We start from the raw sequence: 27,836 nt of genomic DNA on the forward strand, positions 1-27,836 counted from the left end.
TTATAATTTTGTTTTGAGGAGTCTCCAATCAGATTAACTAACAATGTAAGATAGAAAGATAGAAAGATAGATAGATAGATAGATAGATAGATAGATAGATAGATAGATAGATAGATAGATAGATAGATAGATAGATAGATAGATAGATAGATAGATAGATCCTCTTGGGGGCAGCAGAACTTCACATTCTAAATTGATATAAGCTGATATGGTGAAAATTCTCAGTCAGTTCATCACTACAGGCGAACCCTTTCACATTGTCACATTGCTTCCACATTCATTTGTAGATTTTTTTTATTCACTTACTATGTATTTATTATTATTATTACTATTGTAAAGTAATTTTTACTTCTTATTTACTCATTAAATTCTTCTAATTTGCATAGATTTTTATTAAAATATCAATAATAGCTGCTTTAAGCCGTTACAGTAGAGAAGAATGATAAAACAACAAACAGGTCTGCATATAGCATTTTATAGTCAAACATCATTTTAGTTTGATATGTCATCCAACATACAAAAAAATGTATCAATGTAAATAACAGTTTCTCATTCACAAGATATTGAGGGTAGAGGGATTTGAGAGCAAACTTTAATCTTATATGACTATAACACAGCACATAGACATACTGAAAGTTTTGTCTTGTTTGCTGTCATTGTCTCACAACACAGTTATAACTGCCTGCATGTGAATCGAATCACATTCTGTTGTTCTTATTTAGTCCAAGGGAATTTCCCCACATGCAGCTGAAGTACAGTCTCCAAAATGAGCAAAACAATAAAACCTCTCATCTATGGCTATTTGACTCATCCTTGATAAGCAGATCATACATTGCAATCCAGTGTTACAACAAGAACTAAGAGATGCTTAAAAGTGGCAGTTACACATCTAGAAGCAGGGAAAGAAAACAGTGGCAAACAGCGTTGACTGTCTGAGCATTAGTCATACTCCACCATCTCACTTCACATCAAAATACTGACCATGCTGATGATCATATCCATGCAGGCCACCAGAAAATATGAAAAGCAAAAAACATTTTTTTTAATCCATTCAGTTCAAATGCTCTTAATTTGGCTCACAGAAATGCTTACATTTGAGCAACAGTATTTTCACACATCACAACAATAACAGTCTTGAGATGAACCTGTACAGGCCGTCTATGTTCAAAACTGCATACGGTGCTTTCAGAGCACTGCAATGGTGTGTTACTGAGGTCATTGCCTCATTTGGCCTGCTTTCATGTCTCAGATTGGGACGGTGGGCTGCAGCTCCCGTAAACAGGATTATGCCATGAAGACAGCCTCTTTGGTAAGAACCCAGAGTTTCATACAGTGCTTCTCTGAAAAAGGATTCAGTGGGTAGCAGGCTACACCTGGAAGTCAGTCCCAAAGTGTCTGATCTGGGCATCAGTCATAGATAGATAGGTGGTCCTCATACTGGGCGAATACTGCAAGGGAAATGATTGAAAAAACACACTTTAGCACATTTGCATTTAACAGCATCATGATATATCATCAAGTTACACATTAAAATGATGTGATCTAATCTAAGTCTGGGGAGCACTTGTGCTGATTATGAGCTGCTCTTTGATGAGGAGGTTGTGGAATTGGGGGACGGCACTTTAGTATTGCTGGGAGTTTAAGAGCAGATGAAGAGCAGACAGAGGGCACAAGTCAGGGGAGGGAAGTCACAGGATATGTTCCACTTACACTTAACAGTCTGTGGATAAAACAGCGCCAAAAGTCAAAGGTCACACAGCTGAGGTACTGTATGGAACTTTAAGAGGGGGTTTGCGGGTTATAGGTTGACCATTCTGCATAGCAAGCATCATTACAGAGATAAGCCCACACAGTGTGTTTGAAGGAGTGAAATGAAAATGAAATCAAAGACAACAGGAAGAAGTTAGACAACGGAAAACTTACGGTTTTTAAAGGTCTGAGTCAAAGGATGAAAGTAAAAAATGGTTAGTTATAAAACATTGGTTAATATTCTGCAGTTAGATACCTTATTGAGAAACTGCTTATATAAAGCCAGGACTAAACTGCATTGCAGAGCTGATTCACACAAAAGAAAAAAAAGAAAAAAAAACTGCACATATTTCTCTCTGTAGACTCATACTGCAAACACATGCTTGTTATAAATGTGTCTCACAGAAGCAATGTAAAAACTTTAAACAATGGTCCACACTCACTCTTTTTTCCCTCTCAAAAGGTGTTTCAAGTCTTTGGTATGCTGTGAATGCGGTTCAGTTCACTGAGTCAGCCATGCAAACAGAAAACTTAATAGAAGAGAAACTTAACTTTAAAGAAACTTTAACAGTGGATTTACCAGTGTTATCTATTACTTAGCTTCAGCTCAGGAGACACACCACACGCTTACAGACTATGAGCTCCTCAAAAAAAACAAAAAAAACAGACACCTGACGCGAGAATGAGCAGGCGGCAGCTCTGTCTTTATTCAACCCTGAACCGTACTTATCTTAAACGTATGTAAACGTGTGCATTAGTTTCAATCATTACTTTGTAACCAAGTCAATGGAGAAAAGGATATGTGCATATGCTTAGGGTTTAGTAGTAAGAGTGTATTGCTTGCATACAGAAATGGCACTGGGCTAAAAATGACTGCACTTCAGACAATGGCCAGCAGAGAGCACTCTTCCATCACTTGCAAAGCACCATAACTCCCTTCTGTGTACATTGGAAATGCATTGTTATGTTCATGGTGCTGCTGTGCATGCTTTCTGTAAGTGTAGCAGTGGTGTTGAGGTCAGCAGTGCCATCATCGTCATCACACTAGGGACACTAGAGCCTCATAGGGCCAACGCACCGAGGGAGGCGGGGATCCTCTCCCTATCAGTGGCACGTTCTCATATCGAGGGCTCCCTCCAAACAGCATGGACTGATTCCTGTGACAGAGAGGGAAAGAAAGGTGGTAAGAGATGAAATACACAAATACAAAAAAACAATGTCATCATTTATTTATCTTACATGTATTCAGGGGCTGGCATGGCATTAGAAGCAGATTGTGGAGGTGGATGAAGGCTGGCCTGACTGCCAAGGCTGCTGGTATAGCTACAGAAACTGTGGATGTTGGACCTTCTCGGGTTGTAGGATATCCTCCGTGCTTGAGGGTTGAACGGGTCCTCCTCGTCTATGTCATCATACTCTTTGTCCCTGGATGAAAGTGTTGCACCCGTGCGAAACACAGACAAAGTAGGAAACAGAGAGAGTGCATGCGTTAACATTTTGCAGGAGTGCACTGATGGCAGTGCGTAATGGGATAAGGGGGTCGCTCAGTGCTGACCTGCTGCCCATTAGTGTCCATACTCGGAAAATCGCACACAGCATGGCAGAGAGAGCACAGGCAGCCAGCAGAGAAAACAAAGAGAGGTACAGGAGCCCTTCCACCCCATCATAGCACACACCCATTAGGGCATCCAGGTAGTCCTAGACAGAGAGACACAATATATATATAGTACAGTCAGTTATTGTCAGCATCCAGTGAGACTATTACCTTTCCCGGTTCTACTTTCAGGTAAAAACATCAATGTATTGTGTGTGTATATCTATTCTTCTAAACCCACAGAAATGAAATCCTGAAACTGAAGTATATGACTGGTGAGGTTTACAAACAAATATGACACGGGATACATGATTGACTTTCATCAGTTCCCTGGAGGCTTACATAACCCTAAACTTGTCTGGAAACAGACAGTTGAAAAGGGTAGATGAAGTCTATATCAGGACCGTGAACAATGTCAGATAACAATTTTAAATGCAAACTCAGACTTTTACACACACTTTATACACGCTGAGACACTCATGTTACTCTGATGACATGCATGTTACAAATGCATTGTTTGTTTGTGTTTGCTTTTTACATGCTTGCTTGAGTAATGACAGCCGTCTTGACTGTGACATTTTCACATTTGTGTTGTCATCATTATCATTTGGGGTGTATTCATTTAACTTACACTAACTACATAATGTAAATGGTTTATGTTTCTGGCATGCATGGTAACCTTACCCCTAACTGAACCATCACCCAGCTGACATCTTGAATAAACCCTCCTATCTGGGCCTCATGTGACACACAAGTCAAACACCATCCCCACCTTCCACCTGACCTTTTTCTCATGCAGTATAGACTATTAAAATTGTCTATGCTATATTGATCTAAAGGTCTACATCTGATGTTGCTTTCACACACACACACACACACACGCACGCACACACACTCTGCAACCCTGAACCTATCCAGACATTACCCACAGGAGTTGTATGTGAGAACCGTGTGGACGCAAATGTCTGAATCAGTTAAACGGACTTTACCCTGCCAGCTCACCTGGTGAAAAGTCTGTAAAATGTCATATTGAGCTGATGTGCGTGTATAGAGCCGGTCATTGTCCAGAGAATTCGAGCATTATTCTATCATACCTCCTGCACGCTCTACCCAGGTGCCAGCCCTCATCTAAACGGAACTATGTGGTTTAGGTGAGTGGTGTCTGACATGGACAACCCGCTGTTGCGTGCTTCATGTGTGAAAGCTCATATGTGAAAAACGGCTCAAGCCTCATTTCACCGCTGAGATCTCTTATTCCCTTCACCAGATAAAACTCTGAAAATCTGAAACCTGCAAAACTAAAGTTGGACTTTAAAGTCAGAAAAACTGGGGTCGGTGAATAGAGCCTGTCTAGCAGTTACAGAGCGTACCGACAATTGCTGTATATAAACATGCGAGTGTATGAGAAGAACATAGCGATAAGGTTGAAAATCACTCAAGCTGCTTCTCTAAGTGGCTTTGAGCTGTGCTACAAAGCAGCCTTATTAAAAAGCACCCTGGTTGGAATCTGACCTTACCTTATGTAGCCCACGGCAGTCAAGCAAGGCTGTTAGCTGGTGCAGACTGAACTCAGTGGAGTTCAACAATCGTTGGATCCCCAAAAGGTCTCTCTGTATAACAAGGTATAAAAGGGGAAAGAATGATACACACCTCTCCACAGTCTGGTGCAACAGTCTGTCAGTCAGCCACTTACCTCAGCAGTGGGGAAGACGGGCACCGAGAACTGCAGCAAGCCCTGGATCTGGATCTGCATGGTGGTCACAGAACGCTGGCAGATTGTCAGAGACTGTGAAAACGTAATCACCCATCAACATCACACACACAGACATCCAATCACAAACAATGAGAGGATCATATTAAGGGAAACATTGTTTGGGAACAGCATGTCAACAAGTAATTTGGTGTTAAGTAAGGCTTTATAATGCGCTTAACAGATTGGACACTTTTTTTTTTTTTTTTCTCCAGACAGATAGGCCCAGATTATCCTTCGCCATCAACCCTCTCGCCCACCAATCACTGTCCCTCCTCCCATTCCTGCCACCCAATCTCAAGCACAAACAAAAGAGCAATATTTATATCAACTAGGCCATCAGAGAAGAGATTATCCTTACCTACTTAACAAGCATTATTTTAATCCTTAAATGGATACTGCAACGATAACTAAGCATGTGGGTTTTAATAATTATTGGTCATGGATTTAGCCTCCATGAATTTGCTCAGTGCATGCCACACAGATAAAGTACTGCCCATGTAAAAACCTCCCATTAAACAAATATAATACGTGAGAAATAGTGGGGGTCACATTGTCTGAAATTCTCCCTAATGATGCCCTACAAGTGTGTTTGTGGGAAAGTGAATCTGTAAAAGGGCATCAAGTTTACACTTCACACTGGGTTCAGAGGGTTCATGATAGAGATCATGGCAAATGACTTCATTGTCTTGTTCATGAATTTGTTTACTATACTCAACATCCAAATTATCATCTGGTGCATGGAGTCTCATACAGTAGAAGACCTTAATGTTTAATTTGCAACAGACATCCAAATGTAAACTAATTCTAATTAGGAAACATAATGACAGAAGACTTTTGTGCTTATTTTACAAGGTTAAAAGTCTAACTCGGCTAGGCCCTGGAAATAAAAAGGGGTTTTGAGTAGCAGCTCTAAATTAAATTCCAGGTTTGTGATGCTCACACTGTACAGTTTTTGTGTGACAGCTGTGTCATTTCCATAGTTATTTTTCGAGGCCAATTTAAATGCCCTTGCATTTTAAGCACCACTAATTAACCTCTTTGGAACATGTGAAGTGTGTAAATGGTTCTTTGAAAAGACATATATTCAAGAAGTGAGAGGAAGGTGAGTTTAAAATCAGAAATATATATCAACTTAACTTGAGTTGTCTATGTACAGTGGCTGCCTTCATGCATTTAATAAAGTAAATTGAATAAATAACAAAAAAAAATTGCTTGTCACAGTACCCCAAGGCAGAGATTATGCGCTAATGTAAAAGATATGGCTGATTTTTGGAGGCCCACATACAGTATAAAAAGAAGGAATAATTAGTGTTGGGGGCTCCTTTTTCAGAACAGCCTCTTTAGGCCTGATAATGAGCTAGCTGCCTGGCAACTAATAAGGAAAAACTAGTTTTAAAATACCAATACATTTTCCAGAGTGCGGGTCTCAGTAAATCACTATACGTACAAGCAGACAGCTGAGATGTTTAGTCAATACCTGTTGGAAGGGGTTCGGTAGATTCGGGCTGCAGAACAAATAGTAGTGTACAACGTCTGCAGGGTGAGAGAAACAGGAAGAGAGGGAGACAGTGAGGGAGATTCAGTAACAGAGCAGGTATTTATGCAGTTCAGTTTGTAGACATGACTTACCTGCACTGAGGAAATCCTTGGTTTGGTTAACAATAAACTTGTCTGGAGACACACAGAAGTCACTGGTGCCCTGTAGGAAAACAACAACAACAACAACAACAACACGCTGTAATCTTGCAAAGTATGTAAGACCAAAAGGAGTGCAGCATTTATTCAAGCAATGGACCAGATCCAATTTCTTGTGCTGCATCTGAGTAGAACTGATTTTACACTGGGCAGTTATTGACAATCGCTTAGCAACACAAGCTATTTGCTTTACAATGTTTTTATCACCCTTTATTCAAACCCTGGAGAGACTGAGCCTCTGAAATAAAAGTATTCACACAAATGCCCACACAGACATGTGCAGTACAGCTGCATGCACACATATAACACACACTCCTCCCAATATAGCTACACACACATGCATTGAACAAGCACACGTAGAAAAATGTGTGGTATGTAGCAATAAACCTCAGGCTTTAATGACCGTGTAGAAAATGTCGTGCTTTGCTGACCATGGATGAAATCGACTAAATATTTTCATGCTCTTTAATTCATCCATGGAGAGCCGTTAATGTGCATGCATAAACAATTAGTGGTCAAGATCACACAGCCTCTGTGCACTCAGACTTCCCCACAACATAAAAAGATGGCAATTTAAAAAAAAAAGAAAAGAAAAAGGAAAATGACAAATAACAAAAGTAAACTGAGAAATTTCTTACGCACATGCATAATTCATACTTGGTGAAAATAACAGGCTACTGTTCAAATTGATTAAGTTCAAAGGGATCAAGAAGTCTGTTTTGTTGCAGAATCACACATCAAAGCCTTATGCCATTTATTCCTAATACAGTCTTGTGTCCACTGCTTTTCATGTATCAAAAAGTATCTTTCCGCAGCCTGTCACCGTAAAGCTTGGCTCAAAGGATTTTCCAGCGAGCTAACCTGCTTCTAACAAACCAGTGATCAATAAAGAAATAAATGATGCGCTCCAGGATGAAACAAAAAATAAAAATGGGATTACGACGAGGAGGCAAGCACAAGACACAAAACAGGCCTACCCAACCCAACCAAAGACTTCCACTTCTCCCAACTTACTTTCAGATTATCAACACTCCTCTGAACTCGACCGCAATCGCATTTGTTTTCAGCAAAAGAAAAAAAAACAAAAAAAAACTGTGTAGCAGCACGTCAGCAGTGCTGCTAGATGTTACCCTTCATCTCTATCTCATTATACTAGCGGGGACATTTTGTTTATGCTGCGTCTCATCAAATATGCATACATTTATGAGCATTTTCTAGGACAGCACCATCATCTATCTGCCTTCCTTTCAAGATGCACCATTTTTTTTTATTTTATTTTTTCTTTTGCACCATGCGGGTTTCTGAGTAATGACGTACAGGTGCAACAAGTTTACTTGCTTGTTTTTCACACTGTCCCACATTCAAATTCTATTACTGAAGACTGCGCTCTTTGATAAACCACTTCTGTGCAGGGGACTAGAACTATCTGTTAGTAACTAGGCAGGTACAGGTGCTGAGAATATTTACCTCAGCTCACCTGTGATGTAACAGTCTGACAGTGACATAAAGACGGATGTTAAAGACAAGCTTTACTCAACTATTCTGGATAAGATGGACAGAGAGGTCGGAGGTTTTAATGCAGGGTCATGTTCTACGATAAAGAGCTGAGCTAAGCCACGGGCGCAGTCCAAGACATTGGTATTCTAGCTTTACAACTGAAGCTCATCATGAACCACAGCAGATGTGAGCATTTCACACCCGTGTCATTAAATCCAGGTTCAAAACAGCTCATTCTGTCTTCATTGTCTTCTCCCTGCCTCACTTAAAACAGCTGTCCAGATGCCAAATCCTGTGGGATAATCCCACAGATGCCAGGGTGCTCTACAGGAGGCAAGAAGATCGAGGAGAGGAGACAGGATGACGGAAGGCTGGAAGCAAGGGGTTACTCTCTGTACCCCAGACAGCGTCCCTAATACGAGCTCCATTAAACACACTGAGCCCAGATGTGCTGAACACATGGTGTACAGAGAGGAAGAGAGAACAATCTGTCAGAAAGAATGAGGACTGAGAGAAAAATAAACCTAAACACCACAAAAGAGGAGATTCTGATGCAAGCAGAGCTGGTAATTAATACTAGAAACAGTTTAGTTTACAATGTTGGGGCTAAAGGTTGATTAACGTAAAAGTCTGGGGACTTGTAATCAGCTTTACTGCATGACCGACCATAGAGAAGCGCCTGCTGTAAACTAAACAAACACTTTATAAACAGGAGAGATGTCCAAGAACATATGGTTTTTGACAGTAATACCCTTGGGAGTAATTGCACGAGGTAGGAAGCTAAATACAAGAACCACCATTGTCCAACAAGATGTCTAAGGGTTCTTCTGGGGCCTGTATCACAAAGTGAGTTCATTTCAGCTTCACTGAACCTAACACTGGTCCTCCTGGATAACCTGAAGCTGGTTATCAGCTGGCTCTGTTAACTGTGGGCTTATCTATCCAGCCGTGAGTGTGTTCATTTGAGAGAGGAGGAGTCGTCAGAACCATGAATGAAGCACTTAATATGGTATGAGATGAAACGATGATACACGTGGAAAGATTCGGTTGTAGCGCTAGCAGAAAGTGATATTCAACAAGGTGAAATGCAAAGAATATAAACTTAAAACTTAAAATGGAATGAGAAGCTGCAGAAACACATTATTTCCAAATAAGGCTCAGGCTATATATAAGAGTGGTAATTATCATATATGTGTTTGTCTGATGACTATGACAAATATGTAATGCACATAAATAAAGTTAAAATGAATTGTTTTGCAAAAGCAGAGCGGGGAGAAATTAAGTTGTATCTGACAGAAATGTTGCATATAGAATCATGGAAAATATTTAAAGTGTGTGGATTTCTTTCTTTTCTTATACAAGACGACAGAGGGCAGAGTTTTTATTTGCAATTATCATGACTAAATCATCTCTTATCTTGTTATTCTGAGCTGCAGCGATGGAAAAAGAGTTTAAAAGCAGGAATCCTGCTGAGAATTGAAGAATCTTCGTGCAATTAAAATGCAGTAGTAACCGCCATTAGGTAGCTCTTACCAGAGTGGACACATGGAAAACCTGGAACAGCAAAACTGATCTGTAAAAATATGTGTTGCTCTGCATTATAAACTCTTTTGTCCATATGGGGATCCTGTAGGAATGATGACCCAGTTTGACCAGTGATCTTGACTGGTCAGTAGTCAGGCGGTTAACAGGTGTTGATCTGATCCTCTGAAGTAAGCCGTGCAGCATAGGTTACCATGGTGACCTACCCCAGTTAAAAGTGAACCAGTTTTGTCATACCAAAAAGCTTGAGTTCAGTCCAAAGATAGCCAGACAACCCACTAATCTTGCTTTGTTGAACAGGCCCCAGCTCTGCGCATCCGATGGTCAGATCAGAAATAAATAAATAAAAAAAATTTAAATGAAGCAAGCGTGACAAGATGTTAAAGAATTTTTAAGAAGGTATTTAAGAAGATATTGTTTTCTTACCACAGCTGTAGCAGTGCCCGCTCCCAGCGAGGCCCAGCTCAGGATCAGAGACAGCATTACAAAAGCCATGATCCTGGAGGAAAACAGCAAGAGCGGGTGACAGGGAGATACAGACAAAGACAAAGACACATGGGAAGAAGTAGATGAATCGGTTTGTCTTTGTATTAGTGATTTTCAGCCACTTTTTTTTTTTTTCCACCCAGTTCATTAGATTTATTCTTTTCAAGGAATTATTCTCCTTCTGCCTGAAGACAGAGGTCCAACTCAAGACTTTTTACTGGTGCATCGTAGAATAGATGATACAGCTGAAATTCAATTTATTATGGAGTGATATGAAAATAAAGTAACTCATGACTCCTTGTTGAATTCACTTGTTAGATTTCATCTTATAAAAAAAGATCTATTCTACGCAGAAACAAGTTTGACTGAAGCAAAAGAATTGTTCAACAGAGGTCTCACAAGGCCACAACTGCAGATAATACTACTGGCAGTCTTGGGATTTTCCAACTCGTCTCTTGTCGTTGCTACTCTGCTGGATCTCACCAGCAACATTTTAATTGGCTGCACTTTCTGTCAATCATGGATGTATTAGCTGTCAATCCCTGCACAGAGTCGTCGTCAATCAAACGCTGCCACATGCTTCGGTTTGTCGACCTCTTGTTTTCTCTGTCCCCTTTTGTCTGACCAGAGTGATGAGTTCAACAGGGTCATAACACTGTAGAGGTGGTTCGTGAAAAAAAAAAAAAAAAGAAAATCTCCCCACTATTAACCGCAATTTCTTAGTGACCACTGGCAGAAGCTGGAGAAAGTGGTGTGATAGAGAGAGGGAGATAAACCGAGTAAAAAGACAAAAGAACTGGCCCCCTGATGGATGTAAAAAGGCTGCAGATGGCTTTGCTTCTCAATTCACTCCTTGGACCTTCTTGAAAGCACTGATAAAGCAGCCTGAGAGCACTTAATAATTAGTTACGGGAGCAGACTCATCCTGCTTGGGTGATCAATAGGCATTAGTGAGACCCATCAGAGGAGGATGGGAAGAGAGATCTTGAGCATCATCTGCTAACACTGACACGTAGGCTGAACTAAATTGGGCAAATGGGATAGGTTGTCTGGACTGTGGATTTAGCTTGTCAGACATCAGTGTTGGTTTAAATTACTGGTTGCGATTTGCTAAATCAAACATCCCACCTCAGACTCTTTCTGTATGTTTGAGAGGTTTGGAACTGATGCTTCCTTTGTGTCGTTTAGAGGACAAGCTAAAGTGGTTTTGATCTAGACGGAGCATCTCTGAATTTTGCGAACTGATCATTTGGTTTGATTGAGAGTAAATCTACGCCTGCTGCTACAAGATTATTTTGAATTGTATGTGGACGAAACATAAGGCAAGTCACTGAGGACGGGAAAAAAAGACAGTCAGTGTTATTTGAAGATGTAATGCTATCACTGGTGCTGTTAATGGAGTGACCTATATGGTGCCAGAGAGGCTGACTGGTGCTCTGTCTGTCTGCAGTCTGTGATGCAAGCTGAGACCAGTGAGAACACACACACACACACACACGATACATACGTGATGAGCAGCCATCGAGACTGCTTGGCCATCCCAAGGCACAAGGCCAAGCAGATGACCAGATCCAGGATCAGCAGCAGCAGATAGGCCAGCCATCTACGAGACAGGGAAAGTCAAGCATCAGTGTAACGGTCCTGATTGATCACTTTCGCTTGGAGACAGCATACTTTATGCACAAGTACGAGCCCCAGGAAGCGCAAGCCTGACATATGTTCGGGACCGAATGTGTGAGATCTGTGTGTGCTGTATATCAGCATTCTTGTCTCCTAGTTAGAGCCCATCTGTTTCAGGTAATTTTCAGCCTGTCGATTTAATAATTCAACACCACAAATCCATAGACATTAATTTTTCAAGCACTGAAAATGTCCTTCACAGGAACGGCCCTACACTCAGCCTGGACTTTAAGTGTGTGTGTTCTGACCAACTAAACATATGGGAATACATATGACTCATTCTTAACTCCCTAGTAGAATTTTAAATTTTATAGCAACGACTAAAAACATTGACCTTCAAGATGTCACACAAGCAGGCAAAATCTGAGGGTACGGTATATTTCCACTGACTCACTGTGGTGTATCTGCAATATTGCAGTAAATATATACACCAAGGTCACTAGAGAAGATGATTTGCTCATGCTATGTGAAAAAGAACAGAGGTACTCGAGTAGACTTGGAAAATAAAAACGCAGACTGGCCATAATTATACTAACAGAATTGGAGAGAAACACTTAAAGAGACTGCACTTTACTTTATCGGCATAAACTGAGCTGCTGAAATGTTTCTCTGAGCGCAGGGACAGGGATGAATTCAGAAGCAGAAAAGGGAAGAGAGGATATAATATTGGAAAATAGAGCGGTGTTATTTTTTCCCCCTCTTGTTCGAATAACACTGGGTTGGCCTTAACATTTGCTGTTCATCAATAAAGCCTTGCCACAGGCTGTTCATAGCCCGATGGCTGCATGAAATCCAATCAAGACCCAGGAGATTGGTGTCAGAATGCGCAAAGTGGCAACTTTAGTCCAAAAGTAAGATCTGCTGACAGAGAGAGGACTCCCTGTGGAGCCATGTGCGAATATGTATGTATGAAATTTATGACAGGAATAGGTCAGTGAGATAACACTGCCGGTGATACAATAGTGGTTATTTGTGCCTTGTCATGCCGGGAATAACAGATACGTGATATTACCATAGCTGATACAATAAGATATAAAAAAAAAAAAAAGAAAATATGGAGATTTGTGTAAATTAGAGATCGAAATATTGGCTTGTTTTGTCATTTAAGTTGGGCTTTATAGTTTATATTGGAGACAAACTAGAGACCCATTTCAGCCCATCACTACAGGGCTTAACATAAGTTTTTGCAGGCACATACCTACTCCTAATCATAGGTTTACACTGGGCACTTGAAGTAATAAACTGTGACTTGTGGATCATCTGCTCCCTCTCTCTCTCGCCTGGATCCTGACACTGAAGTACTTCTCAACAACCATATTTCCTTTGCACCTCTAAAACTACAAAGCCGAACATCTTCACATTCCTCATGTAGTATAAAACAAGAAAGTTAATTTCTAATAAATGCTAAACATAACAGAGAAAAATAATTTAAATCACAAAAGAAGTCAAAGCAAATTTAATAATTAAAATGCACTTTTAGGCAGTGTCCACAGCAAACACTATAAACATTCAGTCGGGATGTGACAGTCATATCTGCGGTGTCCCCAGATCAGAGTCTCACATGCACATAAATTTGCAGTATATTTCTAATTCTAGTTGGCGAAAACAGTCTCAAACCAACACTGAGAACTGAGATTGTATTGTTTCCTAACTGTCAAGCTCAACTTTTTAGTGGAGTCAGCAAGGATAAGTCCTCAGGGCACTTAGAGCCATGGAAAGTTTGGACATTTCTAGTTTTAATCAAAATACATGACCATTATATAGTCGGGTTAATACAACCAGAACACGAGTGTTTCTGTTTTCCGTTTCTAGGCAACTTGTTCTTACTCTATGATTGCTGTCTCTATTATGCAGCGGGTACCTGGAGGGTGGAGACCTTTGATCTCCCTTGTTGAAGGCACCTGGGCCCAGATCTCCCACATCTCCCTCCCTCTCCCTCTATCTCTCTCTCTCCCTCTCTCTCTAGCACATTTGTGGTTTTGTGTTCATCCATCTAACTTCTTCTTCTTCTACACGCCCCCTCATCCCTGACTAAACTGATGACCACATCCCAGGGTGTCCTTAGTTCATTTTGTGTTAACTGCTCTATTTTCCTTTAAATAAATCACTTATTATTTGCCGTCATTTGTAATCCCCTGCTCCCACTTTTCAGGTCGTGACAGTTTCATTACAGTTAAAGCTCAAACGCATAAACTTTTTCAGGTGAAAGGTTTTGAATAAATCTCTACACAAGCACAGGAACACCAGAATCCTCCGTAAACATGGAGGATATGGTGGATATGGAGCTGCAGTTATACTGTATATCTTCTATATAACTAGGGACTGGGTGACTACCACAACCTGCCATAGACACAGGAAGAAGAGCATCATGACAAGTAAACAAAGCTATAAACTCTTTGTGTTGTTAATCATCGTGCTACACACAGTTAGGTTAGAAAGATGCATACACATTGTGTAACTTTTGAGGGATAAGATTCAACAGTGTGTAGGCTACTTCAGTCTCTGTACTGCATGCATTTGGCAAAAACTAGTTTTATATCTGATAGATACATACATACATATACATATATATATATATATAGCATATATCATAGTGTGACACACAAAAGTATGATTCAACAGACATTCTGTGAGTTCCACTGAAACAGGCTGAGGAATAGATATCAATGCGAGTTTAAGGAGAAAGGGTCTCATATGCTGGACAGATTTGTGATTTGTGATTGTGGGCTATATAAATAAAACTGTCTTTACTTCAATGCTTAACATATTTCAGAATGGAGTTTTACACCTTGCAATTCGCTTATAATAAACCTGTAATATATTGGGACAGACAGGAGTTATGGGATGAATTTGATGGGATAACATCAACTCCTAGAGGACTTGGATGCCCACACATGCATCCAGATAAGCACTGGCACCCTGTGTAAGTTCGTGTCTATAACGTACACCAAATAAACCCTTTTGCTGAAGGGAGCAAACTAACCCTAAATCTGTCTTCTGTTAGTCTCTCTTTCCAATTTACTCAAAATTACTTTTACAGTCACGAACAGGTTGCAAATGTGAAACTTTATGGCACAACAGCACTATGAAGTTTTACATTTAATGTGCTCAAAAATAAAACAAGATGCAGAAGCTTTCAAATTACACTCACGATTTGGAGTAGCAGCCTCATAAATTAGCATTCCCTTCCTGAATCATCGCTGGATATTTTATTCATTTGGACTACTTTGTTGTTGATTGGGTTTATTATTTTTTTCTGCTTTTATTGAATATCATTTTCTGGCCTCTTATTAAAAAAAAAAAAAAAAACTGAAAGAGAGAACGATGTCAAAATAAATAACTGCAATCAATGTAAGCAATGGTCTGCGAGTGAGATCATTTATGGTCTAATAGCTGCTCTGCCATGCGTAACATTCTGTGAGAGCAATAAGCATTAGAGCTTAAACGACAGAGTGGGCAATAAGCTCAATTTCAGCTTTCCTTTATTTAGCAATCAGGAAAAATAGCTTTTCCGGTCTGTGTTCTGCAGGGGATATCGATAAAATCCCATCTGCTCTGTGTCTGGTCTGGATCATTTAGCAGCGTGTTTACTTCAGCCACACTAAGATGAAATAAAATGATGCCAAGCACCCCAGGGGAGTCGGCTCCACCTACCTGCAATACTCAGTGAAGGCTATTTGGTCAGCAATGGCTGCCAAGTCAGCATTAGCTTTGTTGATGTCTGGCAGAGCGGTTAGCTCACGGATGACATTGTTGACCATCAGCTGCATGAAGCGCAGTGCTTGGAGGTAGTCGGTCCTCGTAGCAAAGATCTCATCCAGCCGTTCCAGGTGCTGTTTAAGTCCAGTTTCCACATTGCCCACAGATCCACCAACCTGTAAAATAAATAAATAAATAAATAAAAAAATAAAAGGTGAGAGAGTGAAAGAAATGAAAGAAAATAAGAAACAGTGGGTAACAGAATAAGGGAGGGGGGAGAGGTGAAGAGGTGTCAGAATAAAAACAGGGTCAGAAGGAAACAGGAACTTAAATAAATTCAATAAAAACGGATATTCAAGAAGAGAAGATTGAAAATATAGAGAGAGGTGAAAGAAACAAAGGAGCATTCCCTCGAGAAAAGATTAACTTTTCTCTTCAACCGTGTGTTTTATTCAGATAAACAATGTTAGAGTGGAATACTGATAACAATACCGGGGAGACCTGTTATCACAAGGGTCTTTGATAGTGAGAACAGAGTTGGGGGATGAGGCATGGTGGAGCAGAGTAAATACATTTTACTTCTCTGTTTGAACAAAAACAATATGATGCAGTAAACGCCTGCACTTTCACAGCATCCGTGGAGCTAGAAACAGGTCAATTGCAGCCTGATGCTGACAGGGGGAAATAGTTTCTCTGCCGTAGCAACATTCATTGAGAATCACAGCCACAGTAGTTTGACCTATTTATATAGATACTTTAAAAGGCGACATCAAAAGGCACAATCCGCTCTGCCGATGTAAACAAAAGGGTAACCCTGCCATCAAATGTGAAAATTGTATGCTTGAAACCAGCTGTCACTCCAAACTTGATTGACAAGTCTTTCAATACATGGACTTAGCTCAGTCACAGTGTTTGACAGAGTGGGTTTCTATCTTTGTGAAAACATTACTATATGTAGAATGCAGAAGACAATCAGTGTTGTCTCTTCAAAGGAACAGTTCAACATTTTATGCGCTCTCTGGCAGAGAGTTAGAGGAGAAGATCGATACCGTTCCCGTTGGTCTGTTAAATAGAAAGCTACAGCCAGTAGCTGTTAACATATCTTAGCACAAAGACAGGAAGCAGGGGGAAAGTTAATCTGTACAAAAAAACAACATGTAAACAATTGGCCATTTTACCAGAGGGAACTATCTCTCAGCTCTGAGCAGTTTTACACTTTTTGTACAGATTAAATAAAGAAGATATAACAAGTTTGTTACCTTTAGACAGAGCCGGGCTAGCCGCTTCCCCGCTCTCTTTCCAGTCTTTGTGCTAAACTAACCAAATACAATGTACCCTATAAATATGCGAGTGGTATTGATCTTCTCATGCACCAGAAAGCAAATATGTGTATCTCCCAAAAACTATTTTTCTCAAGAGTGGAGATTCTAGATCAAATAAACTCTATATGTATGTTTTTTTCCAGAGAAGTGTGGTTCCAGGAACAGCAAAGATGCTGTAAATGACCTCCAAAACTCACAATAATATAACAGATGACATGTACCCACCCACACCACAGTGACTTTGCTTACTATAACACCGAGTAGGAGGCTCCACTAATTCTGAACAGATGTTGTTTTCTGTGTTTTAATCTACAACAGTTTGCCGCAGTCCCGCTTCCTTTATCTATCATCTTTTCTCATCATTATACCCATGACTTCTTCCACACGTTCAAGTATTTTGCGTGAGACTGTTCATTTGCACGCTGTGAAAATTCACCACAGTGAAAGAAGATAAAAATGTATCTCAGTCTCCCTGACACTATAACATTTCAAACACTCTTGATTAAATTCTGATGCTTCTGATGCCTTTCTGAGAAAGAGTATCCATGTGGAGATGAGGCAAAGATCCAGGCCCATCCACTCCAACACTCCCAAGGGGGGAGAGAGTATGTGATTGCCAGTAAACTGCTCTCACTCCCCACCTCTATGTTCATCATCTCTCACAGTTCCTGCCACAACACCCTGAATCTTATCTGCAAACCAGTCTGCCTGAGTGTGAGAAATGGGATCCATCAGCTAGCTGCTCTGGGTGATCCGCATTTCCCTAATCTGAACCGTCCCGTCTTCCTTTAAAATGGATTAAAGCTCGCTTTTACTGAAAGCGGGTCACAAGGAGGCTTCTCCATATTGGACACGCCTGTTAAATGAGACTGACTGATTTGAGGCTCACAGGAGCAGTACTCCAAATGCCACTTCACATGCAACTGAACTGCTCTGCCTGATGCCTCCATTGATTTTATATATCTGAGATTTACTGTATCAGCTGTGACAATACGACAATACGTATATGATCAGAGTGCTTTGAAATCAAGCCGAGTAATACATTAAGAAATGGGACACTGAAGAGAGACATTCAGGGGAACTGATGTACGGTGCAGAAAGTGGCAATCATTTTGTTCTGATACTCACAAGACAGCTTTCGAAAGAGGAAGGGCTATACATTTAAGTATAAGCATGGCCGTAAAGTGGAATAGATGCAATGTAATTGCCCTGTTTTTCTAAACCGGTATATCCTGGCCGTACTGAAGAGCTCTTAATAATGAGAGCCACGCACTGGAAATAAGGTTGAAATAAAGACTGCCTGAGAATAATCAAAATCTCCATCCAATAACAAAGGGAGAATGGTCCTCCTCATCAAATCTTTCCCTCTGTGACTCATCATGATCCCTTGCAGAGTGTGAGAGTGCATATTTTGTGATGAGAAGAGCCTTAACAAGCCATCAGTGGAGCCAAACCGCTCCTAGCGTGAACCCTCACAGGAGCCTTGTGAAGCAGAGATTTGGTCGCCCTTATTCCTATTTATTTAACTGGATAAATCTGATATCAACCCAGTTTGTGAAATGCAACAAAGGAAATATATTTAAGTCTTCAATGTAAAGTAAACTACTGAAGCAATTACTTTTGAACCAAGCTAATAGAAACACACACGGAAGGGTTTGCTAAAGAAATTGTATTCTCAAGACTAAACACAGACTAAAGCAGTTTTTGCTTTATGGGATGGACAGCTGGCCAGCTCATCAGCTCTGTAAGTGGAGTACATTACATCAAGCTATGATTCTGCAAGTGAGAAAGCCTTTGTTCCCCTGAGGGACATCTATGGTTCTCATGCAGCCATAGCATACTGAATCATGCTACAGTATCAAATCAATACCAGGACACTACAGAGAAAGTCGGCAGCAAGGATGTAAAACAATCATAGCTGAATCCCATTTACTTCCTACAGCACAAAGAAACTGTGGCTCTGCAAACTACAATAAACACCTTCACAAGGTTACTTGTTATGCCAAGCTGAAACGAATACAATCTAACACAAGGATCTGGAATCAATCCTATGGTCCTGAGGTTAATGTTCACATCTTGTTGAGAGGTATTCGTTCAACTTTACAGCCATTTGTGGTGGTGCCGCTGAATTATATTGCAAAAATGTCTCTTATCTTTTGTCCACCACACATATATCAATGACGGTGGACTAAATACAGCTTCTGATATGCCCACAAAGGGGATTTTAGAAGTGAAATGAAAAGAAGAAAAATCTTTCAACAAAAACTGAACATTATAACCTTCACAGAGATCGAATGTGTTGCTTGGTGTGCCTAATAATCTGGTTGTATGATAGAAATCACTCTGTGACCTATAAATGTATTAAATCTGAATCTGTTAGCTCCTCCTATACAGTGATTTTCAGAGTACACAATGAAAGGCTGCACACAAATCCATTTGTGTCCATACATTAATATAACATGCGTGCATATTAGGCCTTTAAGTGGATGTGAGATACTGATAAGGCCATGCACGCACACTCACATACAAACACACACACACACACACACACACACACACACACACACACAGTACACATAGTAAGACTGAGAGAGATGGAAAGAGGAGAGGCTTAACATCCATTAATGTACTGCAGATGGGCGTTAATCCTCTTCTTCCTCATTGTGATTATTGCTTCTTGCAGGGCCTTGTTCAAACTCCCTCACTCGCCTTCCTCTTTCCTACCCCTCCCTAAGCCTCCCAAATAACTTCCCTGAATGCAGGTCAGGAGTTGTGTAGAAAAAAAATCTATTTACAAATCCTGGATGCACCAGTCCCCTCAATTCCTTCACTGTGACAAAAAGCGGATACAGACCCCCCACGGTGAAGTGCTACTCTTAGACAGATGCGCACCCCATTAATAAAGAAGGAGCTCTGGTGTCTACCAGCTGTGAATCAGTGTTTCCAAGCAGAGTGAGACAGTAAGCCATGAAACGATCATGCTTTGTGCCATCACAGCTAATAAAAGAGGTTGGTAATTGAAAAAAAAAAAAAAAAAAAAAAGCCACAATATAAGAAGCATTAGACAAGTAGATATTTACAGCAAATGAGCGTTCATATTTCTTACAGCTCTGACACATTTATTGTGTGGTCATCTCGCAGTGATTCAACTGTAATATTGTTAAATTGCAACTGATATAAATAAAAATCATTTCGGTGACCACATTTAAAGGTCCCATATTTTAACACTAATAGACTGTACTGTTTATGTGTGTCTCTGAAACGCCTCTGTAATGATGTTTAAAATAATAAAAAAAAAAAAAGTGTTATAGTGCCACATATGGTCAGATTCTGCTTCTAGGTGGAAGTAACTGTCCGCTATTCATCAACAAACGTTCTGATTGGCTAAGGACACATCAACTCACACGGCGGCCAGGGATCAGATTTGGCGGAAGGAGGAAACATGGCTGCGGGATTGGTAAAACACAAAATGTGGATTCCTATATACGTCTACAGTTACACTGTTCAGCCAGCTCTGCGCCAGTCAGCACACATCCGCCTCGACAGCAGCAGTGAACTGTTAGACTGCACACTGCAGCTACAACACTAGTGCTGCTTAAAACAGTCAAGACGTAAACTCCTTGCTCTTCAACAGGAATGCTAACAAAACTTTCTGTCCTTAACTTATCATTACCAACAGAGGTTTGTTTAAACCGTCTTGCCCTTCCACAGACAATGCAGCTGCCTGCTGCCTATCGATCATCAAAACCTGAATTTATAAAGCTCGGAGGCCATCCTGTTATGGGGGAGCCAGAAGAATGGCAGCAGTCTGAATTTCAGAGCTTTTATTTTCACCTGTGCGTTTATAAAAAACAAAGTCGAAACCCCTTTTCACATGGGACTTTTAATGTTTATGATGATACAACTCTAGGTTGTTGAGTAAAGCTTGACATGCTTCTCTTACCAGATTATTGATGCCACCCAATGTGTGATTGGCATTGTAGAGTGAGTAGGTCAGCTGGTAAACCCCATCGTTGGTCTCACTGTTTCCATAGAAACCCAGTCCTACAGCAGAACTGTGGAAAAAGGAGAGATTCAGATTAAAAAATTATCAAATGAATAAACATAATTAATTGCCTGTTTATTTTACTGCGCTACTTCCGGATAATGGATTTCCTGAGGTTATTAGAGGACAATTAAGACAAAGAGATGTTCAGAAATTCCCAAAGGAGAAACTTTGAGGCTTTAGGGGAAATACAGTATGAATCATACCACAAAAGGCTTTGTATTTATTCTTGAGGCTTTATTACTGTGCACGCACAGACTAAAACATGCCACTGGCAACTGGAATTGTTTCTTAACAAAACCATGAATAAATAAATGAATCTTTGGTTAGACATACAATAACTAACTATGAAATGATTATGCATAATTTTCATCCTAGACTTGTATTTGTAAGATGCCTTAATGAAGTCTGGTAAAAATTTTGCATTCTTAGAATACTCTTTTTCCTACTGTACTTGCTTCCCTCATCTCTTCCTCCTAGAGCTGGGATGTTTCATATGAAAGACAAAATTTTCCTATTTCCCTCCTATACAATCTCTACCTCCACCCATTATTAGCTCCGTGCGCTGCTTTCCCTTCTTTGTTATATTTTGAGATTTGGCGATGAGCATATTTTCAACTGTATGTTTGAATTTGTTATCCCATTCTTGGCTAAAACCACATCAGAATTCTGCTCCACATCTAAAAAAAGTATCTGAGTGGAATACACAGGATCCCCATTTCCCACATTCCCGCAACCTTTTGTGACTGTGCCTGAGCCTCTGTAAAAGGGAGGATTAGCATCTTAACCCCCAGAGTCAGTGCACCCCTGCTGCTAACAGTCTGCAGTGACATGAGAAGTGATACAATTTCATCAAACTCGACTGAAGTAAGGTCACTCTACACAAAGGTCGGGGGTTATAGTAACACTTTCAACCACATTTGGGGGCAGTTTCCATCCCGACGGGAGGGAGCTCAATAATCACACTTCGGATAGGAGGAGATCAGATCAGGATACTTGTTTCTGGGATACCACATGCACAAACAAACACAAAAATGGAAAATCTACTAAGTTCTAGTTTACTGACTCACCTGTTGAAGACTTTTAACACCATCTGTGCTGCAACCCCCCCCCCCCCAAATCTCACAGAAACAGCCAGGTATACACATGGCCAGGTAAACATTACCCTCCCCCATGATGAGACTATGATATCAAAAGAAGTTAGTTAAGTTCAAAATGAGGATGTGGCATCTTGGTTTTATTTTAGAAGTTAATATATCCTGTCACGGTGTGTGTGATATGTCACTGTGTCTCTTTATAGGTGTATGTTTCTTTTTTGTGTCCGCCAGCTAGCTTGCTGTCACTGTAACCTTGTAAGCATAATGAAAACCACAGTCTGTGTCTCTTCCATTAAACTAGTTCCCTCTGGTTATGATTAGGGGCACTGGGGCCATATTCTGTACAATCCGTTCTGAGCAAAAAATGAATTACAGTAATCCTTACAACCCAAATTGCATCGATGTGGTTATAAAATTACTTCATTCAGTTGGTTAAAGGAAATTGAACAAGCTTTCTTTACGCTTTTCAAGACATTTGTGTTCCAGTTGATCTGCAGTGGCCTGGACAATGAGCTCTTCGTTAACCCTGTGGCCAACAGAATGACACATCAGTGACAATATAGACCCACTAATGATGCAGTAACGAAATGGTAATGACACAGAACATCATGAGGGCAGTGTAGTCTTAAGGGAAGTTTTATTGTTTTTGTGGCTGTGTGAAAAGGCTGTTAGCAGCAGCTAGAGGTGTTAAAAGGAATCCACACATTAAACACTATGACATACGAGCACTGCATCATATTTAGTGTGTTTATTCCTCCAAGGGTATAGATCACTTCACTGACTGGGACACGACTGGACAATTGTACCTCAATATTCAGATCATGTTGTGAGTTGAGCTGAATGAATGGTCTCCACTGGAAGGACAAGTAATGACAGATAAATGCCGTGATTCTGTGAAGACTAGAGTATTGCTATAATAATAAACTATATCAGGGTTAACAGAGACTGACACAGGGAGGAAGGGTTTGGAGAATATTAGATTTGTTTTCTATCTTTAACCTCAATTTACTCTGTTCCCTCTCCTGGGGTCAGAAATAATCATCCACAGAGGTGCCGCAGCCCTTAAATCCTTTTTCTATTTAAATACTGCAGTGAAACTGAGACGTAATTCTTATTGAATATCATGCTCAGTTGAACAATGGTAAAAAGTTAATGGGGTGATCATGGTAAACAATTAGATCATGAAAAGTACATCTTCATTTTATCTGATGGAAATCCCATGACCCAATGGAATAAAAAGGACAAAATATGTACAGTTGAGTGTATAAAAGCATTTTTGCTATATGTAGCAGCACATATAGCGGCTACATATAGTGTTTCTCTACAAGCCTTTCTTGTGATAAATAATTCCTTTAAATATTCAAAACACATCAAAACTTTCACCAGCTCAAGCCAAAGACCAAATGCTGTTATTAGCAAGCGAAACTTTTTGTAGAGGTAGTAGGAACCACCATGAGTGTGGTTTTAAGCCACAAAACTTAAAATGTAAAGTCTGTCTTTTCGATATCATACACATCTATGGCTGGAATATATAACTGGATGCTGTATGCAGCAGTTTATTTGTTGAGCTGAATATATCAATGGCCATACTGGAACAAGTCTCTACAGAGAGAGATTGATGCTTTGAGCAGAAACAAAAAACAGAGCTCCTTTGCTAAACAGCATCATGCCCAGTCACTTAGCATTACAACAGACCTTGTGTGCTGTAGCAGTGGTTTGGGTTTGGACACAGAAAGCTAACAAAGTTAAAGCCCAACACTTAGATAAATGTCACAAGTTTAAGCAGATCCGTACGCAAATTCAATCAAGCCTTTCGGGTGACTCATTTGTTCTCTTTCTTTTCTGCCTGGATAATTTCTGTCAGTGTATTAAAGTGTATTAAATCATACAAAAAAATACAGTTATATCCGGCGCTGTGACTCTGGAAGTCTTAAGGGAGTTCCCTGTTTTTTCATGCTTACATAAAACCTTATAGGACAACCCAGATACCCACAGAATACAACCTGCTGCAACAGCAAACACACTAATACTGCCACTAATTGTGAGATTGTTGCACAGTATGTGGAGCAAAGTAGTACAAGACTAGATGTTTCAGAAGTACAATATTCAAAGGCCATATCCAAAGCTGCAGCATTCTGGTTTGGTTGAGCATTTGAAGAGACCAAGCTGAGCAAGCAGCAGTCAAAGTTTCGGTGGGCACAGTCAGCTGAAGAGTCAGCTGAGGGACTTAACAGTTTCATCACCTTGCCATCAGCTGATCGGGGCGTGCTGATGATGTGGCCTGTCAGAAATACTTATTTGTACTCTATAGAAAGAGAACATTTTATTTCAGTTACAGGTAGATAATGGAGGTGCACATTAGTACAGATCCATGGTTTGATCAAGCAAGCCTGGATTATCAATGTCATCCCTCTCCCTTAATGTCTAGGTTATTTTTTTGGTGTTTGGTCAAAGTAGATGGGAAATTTTAACATAAAGTAAAAAATCCCTGAACAAATGAAACACAGCTTTAAGTTCATTTATGCGTATATGTAGAGTTACTACCGGTAGTTGAGGTAATCATATGTGCATCTGTGAGTTTAGTGTTACAACAAGAAACACAACGGTTTTATTTTATTATTTTACCATTCAGACTCACCATATGATGAGACCTGCGATGATGGCAGCCAAGGTGACACAGCAGGTTTCGGGTCTTTTGGTTTCTTCTTCTACGTCCTTGCGGCAGCAGCAGAGGCAGGCCAGGTATACTCCCAGAACCAGCAGGCTCAGACCGAGACCCACTGCACCAACACATGCTAGAAGTATCAAAGACTGAGGCAGGAGAGTGGAGAGAAAAGAGATGCAACAACACAGAAATACCATCAGCTGAAGTCAACACCAAAATGTCATGTTACACAGAAAAATAAGTCTACAGAGAACTTTTCAGCAGATTATATCGACAGATATCTTTAAATAGGCACAGAGCTATTATGTGAGGTCTCCAGGTGTCAGGCAGCGTGACCCCACCACCCAAAAGTTGACAGCCTGAGTGAAAACAAGCCACCATTATCAAACCACACTCATGTGTAGAGATATTTTTGAGGTTAGTGTGTAGCTACTTCATCCACATTACCACTGGTATCTTCTGCCTGCAGCAGAAAACATAGAGGTAGGTGGTCTTGGGGCAAGGAGAGCTCACAAAGAAACTTGGATTTTTGCAACAGCAGAACTTGGACTGCAGCTGAGAGGAAAACAGAAGTGATCCAAGGCTGTGGGAGGGGAGTATCATGTGACACAGTGGCTTTCATTCAGTCTTGTGATTTCTGAGTGTACAAAATATTTAAAGCCTGGAGGATCAAGAGAAACAGAAGAACAGTGATGTAGAGAGAATAGAGGAAATACTGTATTGAAGTGGTCTGGATATGGACACTGCAATTATGCAATAAAAATGACATTGTTTATTTGTATCAGATTATAGTGGGGAGTGGGGGGGGTGGTTCTTTCATGACAAAAAACGGTTATGAATCCTGTTCATTTTCTGATAGAAATGTCATGTCATGTACTGAGCAAACTTGCATATAGTTTTCAGCATCTTATTTCCCACTGCATTAGCTGCCTAAAGGAGCAGCAGACACATCACTTGATCTGTTTGTCTTTACGCAACTACCACAAAACAAACGCCCGGCCATTGATACCGTTGTATTTATACTGCTGCACAGACACTAATAGTGGTATCGACTGATAAGTGAGTGTGGCATCAGTACATCGGAATCAGACTGTCCAGGCTGGAGCATCCCTGGTGGTTTATCATTAAGGAAATGTCGTGCATTTAAACTCATAACGTTTGAGCCCTCGGTTGGTTCAATCAAGCAAAAAGCATGACCTTCATTTTACTTGCAAACAATCTGCACTTAAGTTTTAATGCCCACAAGTTCAAAGAGTCTGTCTTTGGCTGACTAAACAGAGCTATTCCTTGACTACAACGACTGTGACTAATTATTCCATTTGGACGACATTGACACTGTGACTGCATATAAATGATGTTCTTTTGCATATTCTAACAAAGTCCTTCATTGCTCAAACTCTCTTTCAAGTTATGTTGTGCTGAGCAACATTTCAGCTCTTAATCTTACTCATCAGGTAGGTCAGCACTGAGTATACTACAATTAGAAAAAATAGAAATTAGATCATCAGACAGTGGCTTAAAACAATGACCAGAATGAATGAAGCGGCATACAGTGATACACACTATTTAACTGGCACATTACTTTACATACCAAAATCAACGGTGGCCTCATAAGATGCCAATAATGCCTAAATGAAGAGTTTCAACATAACTGCACAGGAAAAAAAAAATACAGTTGACATTATATACAGTAATGGAACAATAATTGCACCTTTCACCAAATAGGTCAATACTGAAACTGTGCCAGCTGAGCTGCCCTGCCTTAGCTGGCACCTGGGCCAAAACCTTAATCCAATGATTTGCTAATCATTGGTTTTTCAGGACACTGTTGAGAAGCCAGGAGATGCTGTGTGTAGAGTCTATGGATTCAACCATAGTTACACTTGCTGTCACTATAACTCAGTTCAGGCCCTTCATAAGCACAATGCTGCTAGACCCACTCTTTCCTCTAATTTTCCACTCCATTGTTTTGTAATTAGGCATGCAGGCACTTCAATTTCCACCGGCTGCATTGCCATAACAAGGCGAAGGATGCATTAGAGGGAGAAAGAAAAAAAGAGACGGGGAAACAACCTCAGTATCAATGCTCATTGACCAGAAGGTCATCGATCCATTATCTTCCCAAAAGGATGTTTGTATAAAGGAAGCTTAAGTATGGATGCCTGTCTAATTTAATTAAACAGTAAACGAATCTTAGCAAATGTGTCTGCGGCTGCTCTGCACTTTCCACTTTTTCTCAAAAGACAACACATCAGCGTGTCAAATTAAGAACATGAGTTATTTTCAGGCTTGAGAGGCTGTGTCCAGCCTACAGACTATACCACCAGTCTCTGTGCTACCAACATGCCACCCTTCACTCCTCCTCATCGACTGTTGCTTAGCTGAGCCTGTGAGACACTGCTGGGAATCAGTGACCCAGACAGACCTTGATACGCAAAGAGAGAGGCACAGTGAAGGACACAAGTCAGAGCAGGGAGGTTTGTGGTAATGGCTTCTATATTCATAAATGACCTGGGGCAAGGGGAACACGCTGTGCCGCTTGGATATGCGCACACACACACACACACACACACACACACACACACACACACACACACACACACACACATACACCTATAAATTCACTTCATATTTTGGGGGCCTACTGTTGAATTTTGAACGAAAGCCTTGAAAATAATGGATGTAAGAAATCTTTCCAAGCTCTAAATTAATGTTTTAATTATATTTGGAAACAGTGCTTTCTGTTACACAAAAACTTAATCCAAAACTTTTATATACCTTAAAATAATAATAAAAAGAATAACTTAAACTAGAAAATTCGAGGGAAATTTTGAGTGCCACGGGGGCTACTGCCGGGATGAGTACATGATTTATTTCCAGTGTTCAAAAGTCACCCTGATCATACTCTGGTTTTGAGAAATGTCTTGATATAAAAGACTCTGATATAAAACAATGTCACATCCCTCCATCATGTATTATGTGGGAAATATCTCATATTCTGTGTTGTTTTTT

General features: G+C 40.3%; 1 protein-coding gene across 1 annotated transcript in view; it reads right to left on the reverse strand.

Annotated features, from left to right (window-relative positions):
* Positions 1-459: 459 nt before the first annotated feature.
* Positions 460-27,836, reverse strand: part of ttyh2l (tweety homolog 2, like) — a 30,228-nt gene continuing 2,851 nt past the window's right edge. Inside the window, exons 2-14 of the mRNA XM_023410106.2 lie at positions 24,798-24,970; positions 20,961-21,072; positions 15,651-15,871; positions 11,824-11,919; positions 10,257-10,329; positions 6,726-6,795; positions 6,574-6,629; positions 5,037-5,129; positions 4,861-4,953; positions 3,305-3,447; positions 2,989-3,174; positions 2,828-2,906; positions 460-1,448 (exon numbers count right to left, since the gene is read on the reverse strand). Coding sequence (XP_023265874.1) covers positions 1,368-1,448; positions 2,828-2,906; positions 2,989-3,174; positions 3,305-3,447; positions 4,861-4,953; positions 5,037-5,129; positions 6,574-6,629; positions 6,726-6,795; positions 10,257-10,329; positions 11,824-11,919; positions 15,651-15,871; positions 20,961-21,072; positions 24,798-24,970 — 1,476 coding nt within the window. The 3' untranslated portion in view covers positions 460-1,367. The remainder of the gene's footprint in view (positions 1,449-2,827; positions 2,907-2,988; positions 3,175-3,304; positions 3,448-4,860; positions 4,954-5,036; positions 5,130-6,573; positions 6,630-6,725; positions 6,796-10,256; positions 10,330-11,823; positions 11,920-15,650; positions 15,872-20,960; positions 21,073-24,797; positions 24,971-27,836) is intronic.

Source organism: Seriola lalandi, unplaced genomic scaffold (genome assembly GCF_002814215.2).
Source record: "Seriola lalandi dorsalis isolate HSWRI2012SDOR001 ecotype SW California unplaced genomic scaffold, Sedor1 jcf7180002054412, whole genome shotgun sequence".
NCBI lineage: Eukaryota > Metazoa > Chordata > Actinopteri > Carangiformes > Carangidae > Seriola > Seriola lalandi.